At 37.4% G+C, this 10800-nt stretch overlaps 1 protein-coding gene across 4 annotated transcripts in view; it reads left to right on the plus strand.

The window, feature by feature from the left end:
* The window catches only part of CEP126 (centrosomal protein 126), a 103504-nt gene extending 93245 nt beyond the window's left edge, over positions 1 to 10259 (plus strand). For 3 of the 4 annotated variants that reach the window (XM_043579160.1, XM_043579158.1, XM_043579162.1), the window contains 2 exons: positions 176 to 240; positions 9927 to 10259. In XM_043579160.1, coding sequence (XP_043435095.1) covers positions 176 to 240; positions 9927 to 9989 — 128 coding nt within the window. In that variant the 3' untranslated portion in view covers positions 9990 to 10259. The remainder of the gene's footprint in view (positions 1 to 175; positions 241 to 9926) is intronic. The other variant, XM_043579159.1, reaches the window with a different exon arrangement.
* Positions 10260 to 10800: the final 541 nt, after the last annotated feature.

Consider the following 10800-nt stretch of genomic DNA (forward strand, 5'->3'; position numbering starts at 1 on the left):
GTCATCAAATTACTTCTGTTTCCTAACCTAATACAAGGCTAAAGACTGTTTCTGGTGACCAAAGAAGAAAGTCTGTTCCCCACGTTGAGTATTTGACACCAGAACTTAACATTTGATTCTTCTCTGTCAGCATACGTAACTGAATTATTTTTGTGTCATGGTATAATTATTTCAGATGTACAAGAAACCATTTGCAAAAATCCATCCATCAAAAATACCTTACGAATAATACCATTTCTGGTAAGTACTTTAAGAAGCTTTTATTTTTCTCATTTTAGGAAATGTCATGATTTTGTGTGTAAGAATCCTGTATTGAAATTAATTTTTCTTGATATTGGCTTTTAGGGAGTTTTTCTCCCAGTCAACTTTCAATGATGAGACGTTTTGTTAGAATCAGCAAATATCCTTTCATTTAAAACAATCAAAATATATAGGACGCCTGGGTGGCTCAATCACTTAGGCATCCGACTTCAGCTCAGGTCATGATTTCAAGAGGTCTAGCCCCACATAGAGCTCTGGAGCCTGCTTTGGATTCTGTGTCTCCCTCTCTCTGCCTTCTCCTACTTGCACTTACTCTCTTTCTCTGTCTCTCTCAAAAATAAATAAACATTTTTTAAAAATTAAAAAAAATCAAAATATAAAGTTTTTTCCATCCAGAGTATTTCATCATCCATGGGAACAGAAACTGATATCATTGCACTACTGATATGTAGTATATGGGTATGTAGCCTAACCGGAAAATTGTTGGTTATTTTACCATGGTAATGATCCCACCCTTGCCCATCTCCCTTTTGTGTTTTCAAAGTTCAAAACTAGACATCATTATTTGGAATTTTGTTTTGGTTTTTTGCCTTGACACTGGATTCTGGTAAAGATACACATGTAAGTGGCAATTTAGTGCATTAAGGAATTTTCAGTCTAACAGGGAGAAAGAACACACATGGATAGTGTATACAAATTACCATAATATGAATTAAGACTATGTGAGGCACCTGGACTCTTACTATCCTCAACTTAGGTGTTCGACAAAGAAATGCATTGTTAGAGGGGCGCCTGGGCGGCTCAGTCTGTTAAGCGTCCAACTTTGGTTCAGGTCATGATGTCCCAGTTCGTGGGTTCGAGTCCCGCATCGAGCCCTCTGCTGACAGCTCAGAGCCTGGAGCCTGCTTCAGATTCTGTGTCTCCCTTCTGTCTACCCCTCCACCATTCACACTGTCTCTTTCTCTCTCAAAAATAAATAAACATTAAAATTTTTTCTAAAAAAAAAAAATGTTTTCTTAGAGAATTCATTGGATGCTTGCTCAATTGTTTTTCATCACATACCCTCAGTTCTGTAATCTTGACAGGAAAAAGTACGACGACACAAGTATACTTCATCTCTTATTATTTGCTCTTACATAAACAAAGTTACACATTTCCTGCCCACATTTTAGATTTTTGCTGTGTCCTGAGTGTGGTAGTAAAGAAGAAGAAAGAGGCTGCCCCTGCCTTCATGAAGCTTCTTATTTCGGTCTCTGCAAATGGTTCTCAGAAACGGCCTTTTTGGTGTGGCATTGTTGATGCAGTGACTATTGTACAGGAGTCTTTTGGCAACTGTCACTTTGACTCCTGATCTATTTTCTTCTATAATTTCTATAATTCTCAAAAATTATATATCTCTCTGGAAAATTCACGAGAGTGAAGTTTATATATTAATCCACCATGCTGCACCCCCCACATGTGTGTTTTATTACTGTTTTTTGTGTTTCCCCCCATTCTGTCACTCCTTGTGTTTTCTTCTCCCACAGTGTTTGGTGGTGTTGCTTTGAGTTTTTCCTCTTAGGAAAAGAAATGGACTGGCATATTCACTCCTGTTGAAATACTTGGCTTGAATTTTAAAAGATAATTTTTCATTTTTAAAAATTATTTTTTGAAAAATTTTAATGTTTATTCTTTGAGAAGGAGAGAGCGAGCACAAGCAGGGGAAGGGCAGAGAGAGGGAGACACAGAATCCGAAGCAGGCTCCAGGCTCTGAGCTATCAGCACAGAGCCCAATGTGGGGCTCAAACTCATGAACCATGAGGTCATGACCTGAGCCAAAGTCAGAGGCTTAACTGACTGAGCCACCCAGGTGCCCCTCACTTCTAAAAATTATTTTAAAAGACTTAAAACCATTTAAATCATTTAAAAACAATTTCTGGGAAGAAGTATAGTGAATTTCTAAAAGTGGGATTTTAGACACTTGTAACATGAGCAAAAGAAATAATTTTGAGCAGGATCTCCCAGGTGGCAGGCAGTCAGCTTCCACCACTCAGAGCAAGTGCTGTTGTAAGATTTCAGAGGAACAAAATTTGGCCCATCCCTTCCTGTATCCCTTCACTGATTAGTCATAATCATCTTAATGGTACTGGCATCTATCCTCTAGTGTACCTGTGAGGGCTTCTAGAGAGAAGAACCAGTGTAAAGTATTTAGAACAGTGCCTATAACACAACACATGCTAGACACCATTGGGTTGCATTATCATTAGTGCCACTATTGTGATCATCTTATCCATTTACATCGTCTCAAAAAAAAGGTTGCATCGTTTCAGAAAAAGGTAACATTCCTGAAACTACTTAAGTGAAATGCACATGCAAAGCATAACTTCCTTGTAAATAATAGGAATCATAACAATTTGTAACAATTCATAGTCCCACCTACTTCTCTTTTTACACTATGAATCTTCCTTCCAGCCAAACAAATTTAATGCGTTGTCCTTCAAGTCTGCAGTACTCTGTATGCTGTCATGTTTTTCTCATTGTTTGTTCATGTTCACCCCAGCTCCAAACTGCACCAGCTGTACTTTTGCTCTACCTTCCTAATCCAACCTATCTAAGCACCAACTTAATGTCACTTCCCCCATGAATCTCTCCATGACCAATCCAGCTTATGATGACCACATTCTCCTCTGAACTTAATTACTGTAGTACCACTGGTTTTATACTTCTACTCCATAGGTATTTTTGTGGGTTGTCTTTTTACATGAGTGATCTTCTTTGGAACTATATTCTTGAGGCTGTTTTTCCATTTACCTGTCTACTTCATAGAAACTAGCACATACTACATACTTGAAAATATTGGTTGAGACTTTATGATTTTTTTATACCTGGTTTTTAAATATATGATGTACCTTTTTCAGGCTACAATAAAATGAGGTGATGTATTTGAACTGGAAACGTTTTTAATATTCTGAAGCAAGATTTTATGCCCCATAAAATACCACTGTTGTCTTGCAAAGCCCCTTGGTGAATGCTAAATGTCAATTAATACTCTTTAATGGCACCCAAATTTTGTTGAGATATATTTAGAAACAAGAATGGAAGCACACTTAGGGATTCCTACCACTGAAAAGTACTGTCCCAAATTATTTCACACACATTATCTTGTTTAATATTCTAAGCAAAGGACATCAAGGAATTTTCTCAAGTCTCACAAATATTCAGTGGCAGAGCCAAGATTCAGTTTCCCAAGTTTCCCCCCAAAACTCTTCTACCTCTTTTAATTCTTACTTCAGTTGATGACACCATCCTCCAGACTTCCCAGACAGAAATGTGTATCTCATCCAGGCTTCTCCTTCTCCCATGCCCACAGGCAATATGTCCTCCTGATAATACACCTCAAATCCATCCACTATCTTCATTCCTACTGTTAGTGCCTTTGTTTAACAATTTATCATGTTTCAGGTGGCAAGGATGGATGAAGCAGAGCAGTGAATCAGCGATATAGAGGACAGACTTATGGAGAATAATGTAATGAAGCAGAAAAAAAAGAGGGAGACCAAAGCAAAAAAAAGAGCATGATATAAGAATCAGAGAACTCAGTGACTGATTGAAAAGGAATATCATCAGAACCATAGGGGTCCCAGAAGATAAAAAGAGAGAAAAAGGGGTAGAAGGTTTATGGGAGCAAACCATAGCGAAAAAGTTTCCTAACCTAGGGAAAGACGCAGACATCAAAATCCAAGAAGCACAGAGAATTCCCATTAGATTCAACAAAAACCAGTCATCAACAAGGCATATCATAATCATATTCACAAAATACTCAGGCAAGGAAACAATCATGAAAGCGGCAAGGGGAAAAAATTCCTTAACCTACAAGGGAAGACATATCAGGTTTGCAGCACACCTATCCACAGAAACTTGGCAGGCCAGAAAGGAGTGGCAGAATATATTCAATGTGCTGAATAGGAAAAATATGCAGCCAAGAAATTTTTATCCAGCAAGGCTTTCATTCAAAATACAAGGAGAGATACAAAGTTTCCCAGGCAAACAAAAATTAGAGCAAGTTCATGACCACTAAACCAGCCCTGCAAGAAATTTTAAGGGGGACTCTCTGAAGGGAGAAAAGACAGAAAAAAACAAAACAAAACAAAACCCAAAGCAACAAATACCAAAAGGACCAGAGAGCACCACCATAAACTCCAATTCTACAAGTAACATAATGGCAATAAATTCATACCTTTCAGTACTCACTCTAAATGTCAATGGACTAAACACTCCAATCAAAAGACATAGAGTAACAGAATGGATAAGAAAACAAGATCTGTCTATATGCTATTTATAAGAGACCTATTTTAGACCTAAAGACACCTTCAGATTGAAAGTAAAGGGGTGGAGAACCATCTATTATGGTAATGGTCGCCAAAGAAAGCTGGAGTAGCCATACTTATATCAGACAATCTAGATTTTAAAATAAAGACTGTAACAAGAGATGAAGAAGGGCTTTATATCATAACTAAGGAGTCTATCCACCAAAAAGATCTAACACTTGTAAACATTTATGCTCCAAACGTGGGACACCCAAATATATAAATCAATCACAAACATAAAGAAACTCATTGATAATACCATAATAGTAGGGTACTTCAACACCCCACTTAGAGCAATGGACAGGTTATCTAAATACAAAATCAACAAGGAAACAATTGCTTTGAATGATACACTGGACCAGATGGATTTAACAAATATATACAGAACATTTCATCCTAAAGCAGCAGAATACACATTCTTCTCCAGTGCACAAGGAAGATATCTAGAATATCTGGACACTGGGACACAAATCAGCCCTCAACAAGTACAAAAAGATGGATCATACCATGCATATTTTCAGACCACAATGCTATGAAACTCGAAATCAACCACAAGAAAAAATTTGGAAAGATAACAAATACTTGGAGACTAAAGAACATCCTACTAAGGAATGAATGGGCTAACCAAGAAGTTAAAGAGGAAATCAAAAAGTACATGGAAGCCAATGAAAATGACAACACCAAAACCTCTGGGACGCAGCAAAGGCAGTCATAAGAGGGAAGTGTATAGCAATCCAGTCTTTCCTAAAGAAGGAGGAAAGGTCCCAGATACACAACCTAACCTTACACCTTAAGGAGCTGGAAGAAGAACAGCAAATAAAACCCAAAACCAACAGAAGACAGGAAATAGTGAAGATTAGAGCAGAAATCAATGCTATCGAAACCAAAAAAAAAAAAAAAAAATCAGTAGGAAAGATCAGTGAAACTAGGAGCTGCTTCTTTGAAAGAATTGACAAAATTGATAAACACCTAACCATTTTGATCAAAAAGATAAAGGAAAGGACCCAAATAAATAAAATCACAAATGAAAGAGGGGAGGTCACAACCAACACAGCAGAAATAAAAACAATAAGAGAATATTATTAGCAATTATACACTAATAAAATGGGCAATCTGGAAGAAATGGACAGACTCCTAGAAACATGTAAACTACCAAAATTGAAACAAGAATAAATAGAAAATTTGAACAGGCCCATAGCCAGTAGAGGAATCGAATTAGTAATCAAAATCTCCCAAAAAACAAGAGTCCAGGGCTGGATGCCATTCCAGGGGAACTCTACCAAACATTTCAGAAAGAGTTAACACCTATTCTCTTGAAGCTGCTCCAAAAAATAGAAATGGAAGGAAAACTTCCAAATTCCTTCTTCAAGGCCAGCATTTCATTTACCCTGATTCCAAAACAGGACAAAGACCCCAATAAAAAAGAGAACTATAGACGAATTTCCCTGATGAACATGGATGCAAAAATCCTCAACAAGATACTAGCTGACCAGATTCAACAATACATTAAAAGAATTATTCACCACAATCAAGTGGGATTTACACCTGAGATGCAGGGCTGGTTCAATATCCGCAAAACAATCACTGCGATACATCAATAAAAGAAAGGATAAGAACCACAAGATTCTCTCAATAGATGCAGAGAAAGCATTTGACAAAATACAACATCCTTTCTTGATAAAAGCCCTCAAGAAAGTAGGGATAGAAAGATCATACCTCAAGATCATAAAAGTCATATATTAAAGACACATCACTAATATCATCCTCAATAGGGAAAAACCGAGAGCTTTCCCCCTAAGGTCAGGAACAAGACAGGGATGTCCTCTCTTGCCACTGTTATTCGACATAGTATTGGAAGTGCTAGCCTCAGCAATCAGACAACACAAAGGAATAAAAGGCATCCAGATCAGCCAGGAGGAGGTCAAACTTGCACTCTTCACAGATGACATGATAGTCTATATGGAAAACCCAAAAGATTCCACAAAAAAACTGCTACAACTGATCCATGAATTCAGCAAACTCACAGGATATAAAATCAATGCACAGAAATAAATTGCATTCCTATACACCAATAATGAAGCAACGGAAAGTGAAATCAAGGAATTAATGCCATTTAGAATTGCAGCAAGAACCATAAAATACCTAGGAATAAACCTAACCAAAGAGGTGAACATCTACACACTGAAAACTATATAAAGTTTATGAAAGAGATTGAAAAAGACAAAAAATTGAAAAATATTCCATACTTCTGGGTTGGAAGAACAAATATTGTTAAAATGTCGATACTACCCAAAGCAATCTACGTATTCAATGCAATCTGTATCAAAATAATACCAGCATTCTTCACGGAGCTAGAACAATCAGTCCTAAAATTTGTATGGAAAAAATTTGTACAGAAAAGACCCCGAATAGCCAAAGCAATCTTGAAAAGGAAAACCAAAGCTGGAGGCATCACAATCCTGGATTTCAAGATGTATTACGAAGCTGTAATCATCCAGACAGTATAATATTGGCACAAAAACAGACACTCAGATAAATGGAACAGAATAGAGAACCCAGAAATGGACCCATAAACATATGGCCAACTAATCTTTGCCAAAGCAGGGAAGAATATCCAGTGAAAAATAGACAATCTCTTTAGCAAATAGTGTCGAGAAAACAGGACGGTGAAGTTCAGAATGAACCTGGACCACTTTCTTACACCATACACAAAAAGAAACTCAAAACGGATGAAAGACCTAAACATAACACAGAAAGCCATCAAAATTCTAGAGAAGAAAGGAGGCAAAAACCTCTTTGACCTTGGCTAGAGCAACTTCTTAACACATCTCCAGAGACAAGGGAAACAAAAGCAAAAATGAACTATTGGGACCTCATCAAGATAAAAACCTTCTACACAGTGAAGGAAACAATCAGCAAAACTAAAAGGCAACCAATGAAATAGGAGAAGATATGTGCAAACAACATATCATATAAAGGGTTAGTATCCAAAATCTATAAAACTGATCAAACGTAACACCCAAAAAACAAATAATCCAGTGAACAAATGGACAAAAGACATGAATAGACACTTCTCCAAAGAAGACATCCAGATGGCCAACCGACACATGAAAAAATGTTCAACTTCACTCATCATCAGGGAAATACAAATTAAAACCACAATGAGATACTACCTCACACCTGTCAGAATGGCTCACATTAACAACTCAGGCAACAACAGGTGTTGGCGATGATGTGGAGAAAGGGGAGCCCTCTTGCACTGCCGGTGGGAATGCAAACTGGTACAGCCACTCTGGAAAACAGTATGGAGGTTCCTCAAAAAATTAAAAATAGAACTACCCTATGACCCAGAAATTGCACTACTAGGTATTTATCCAAGGGATACAGGTGTGCTGTTTCAAGGAGACACACACCCCAACGTTAATAGCACTATCAACAATAACCAAAGTATGGAAAGAGCCCAGATGTCCATCGATGGATGAACGGATAAAGAAGATGTGATATATATATACAATGGAGTATTACTCGGCAATCAAAAAGAATGAAATCTTGCCATTTGCAACTACATGGGTGGAACTAGAGGGTATTATGCTAAGCAAAATTAGTCAAAGAAAGACAAGTATCATATGACTCAATTCATATGAGGACTTTAAGATACAAAGCAGATGAACATAAGGGAAGGGAAGCAATCATAAAAACAGGAAGGGATGCAAAACATAAGAGACTTGTAAATATGGAGAGCAAACAGGGTTACTGGAGGGGTTGTGGGAGGGGGGATGGGCTAAATGGGTAAGGGGCATTCAGAAATCGACTTCTGAAATATTGTTGCACTATATGCCAGCTAACTTGGATGTAAATTTAAAAAAATTAATTAATTAAAAATTGGTTTATATAAATAAAAACATCGAGTAAACATTAAATTTATTCTATAAATAAAAAACATTTGAAAAAAAAGAAGAAGAATGTGTCATGTCTCACCTGAAGAGATGTGATCTGTCCAGGGTATCTTTCATACCATCAGCCCAGAGTAATCTTTGTAAACCAAGAATATGAACATATCACTCTCCTGTGTCAGCACTTACCTGTCACCTAAAAGATGAATTAAAACTCCGGAGAACTGCATTCACGACCTTCCCAGCTGCACCTCTGGTTGCTCCCCAGCTTGTAAGTTATATACATTTGAGCGACAGGTAGGTCTCCCTGGAGCTCCCTGTCCTTCCAGGGCCCACACTGCCTTCCCCTCATCCCCTGCCTCACAGGACTTGTCCTCTTACATACTTCTCTCCTACTCATTCTTTCAGGCTTCATTTCACTGCCATTCTCTCTAGGAAGGCTTATTCAGCCCAAGTTTTATCCTGTCAAAGTTTAGAACTTCATCTTTTTGGCAACTATAGCAGCCTGATTTTTTTCTTTTCATAGAAGTTATCATACTGATCTCCTTTTTTTCTTTCCTTTTCTTTTTTTAATTTTTTTTTAATGTTTATTTTTGAGACAGAGAGAGCACGAGCAGGGGAGGGGCAGAGAGAGAGGGAGACACAGAATCTGAAGCAATCTCCAGGCTCTGAGCCATCAGCACAGAGCCTGATACAGAGCTGGGACTCACGAACCGTGAGATCATGACCTGAGCTGAAGTCAGCGCTTAACCAACTGAGCTCCCTGGGTGCCCTCTTTTTCTTCATTGAACAGATATTGCCTGGGTTTTCACTGTGTCAGACACACAGTGCCTGTGTGTGAGGGCTGGGACTAGAAAGAGGAAAACACTTTCCTGCCTTCAAGTCTCTTGCGTTCTAATAGAGACAACATGCAAACACTGTCCTCTCAGAGCTTGTCCCAGGGCATCCTGAAGACACCAGCCATGGCTTTTCAGTGTAAAAACTATGACTCTTAGAAGCAGAATTTTTATTTTGGAATATTTACTTTTTTTTTTTTAATAAATTTTATGAATTTATGAATTTAATGAATTTTTACCTAATGCCCTCTCAAGCAACTTCTTTAACCCAATATATGTTGTTAAACTACACCTAGGGTGTTATATGAGTTCCTGGAGCTTCCCTTAGAAAATAAAATTGCTAAACTGTGACTATTTACACACCAGATTATGATAAAAGGCACCTGCTAATCACCTTTTCCAATAGCAAAGGGTGAAGATTATGCTTTATGTGAAGTGGTACTCATTATGTTGAGGTTGATGTATATGTAGCACTTGAGAATTTGAATTATGAATTTAGTGTTATTAACATCCATAATCTGTAAGGAGATCCACCTGTGAATCTGCCTATGAATACTACAGTAAAATAGTGTTCTGAAATTATGTTACAGAACAGCCAGCCAAGGACCAGTCTATCTCCTGATGTTGGATCCAGAGTGCAGAGAAAATACTGATGAAGAATAACAGTAACTATTAAATGGAATCATTATTTTTGATAATCTCCTGTAAATATATCCTCGATTTCTGCATTTGTTAATAATTTAAAATACTATAACCATAAAATAAAGGTAAATCATAACATGGGTAATGGAGATAAATTGACTAGTTTACATTTATGCTACAAGTTTATTATGTATTTTATTGATACATTTTTAGTGAATGGAAATGCTTCATTGTTTTTAATGGGCATGCTTCTGAAAATAAATTCATTATATTTAAAAATACAACAGGATATTTTGTTATTAAAATTATGTATTAGCTGTAGTTGTGAAGCTTTGTTTTTCTAAAATTCCTAATAAATTCTATTAAATTTTGGTACAGTGGTGTAAAAAGTTGATGATTTTTTTAAGTCTATTTATTTATTTTGAGGGAGAGAGTGGGGGAGGGGCAGGGAGAGAGAGCAAAAGAGAGAATCCCAAGCAGGTTCCAAGCTGTCAGCACAGAGCCAATGTGGGGCTTGAACCCACCAACTGTGAGATCATGACCTGAGCTGAAATCAAGAGTCAGATGCTTAACCGACTAAGCCACCCAGGCATTCCCTAAAAAGTTTATGATCAGTCAGTAATATCCCACATATATATATTAAAGCTACTTGTTTAAGACTTTGAAGGATCTTTGTACTTTGGAGTTGTTGCCAAGGGATGTTAAGAAAACCAAAAGAGGGGCAAGGATCTCTCTCTGACACTCTCTCTCTGCCCCTCCCCTGACTCGTGCTCACGCGCTCTCTCTCTCTGAAAATAAATAAATAAATATTTAAATAAAGAA

The sequence above is a fragment of the Prionailurus bengalensis genome, chromosome D1 (assembly GCF_016509475.1).
Source record: "Prionailurus bengalensis isolate Pbe53 chromosome D1, Fcat_Pben_1.1_paternal_pri, whole genome shotgun sequence".
Lineage (NCBI taxonomy): Eukaryota > Metazoa > Chordata > Mammalia > Carnivora > Felidae > Prionailurus > Prionailurus bengalensis.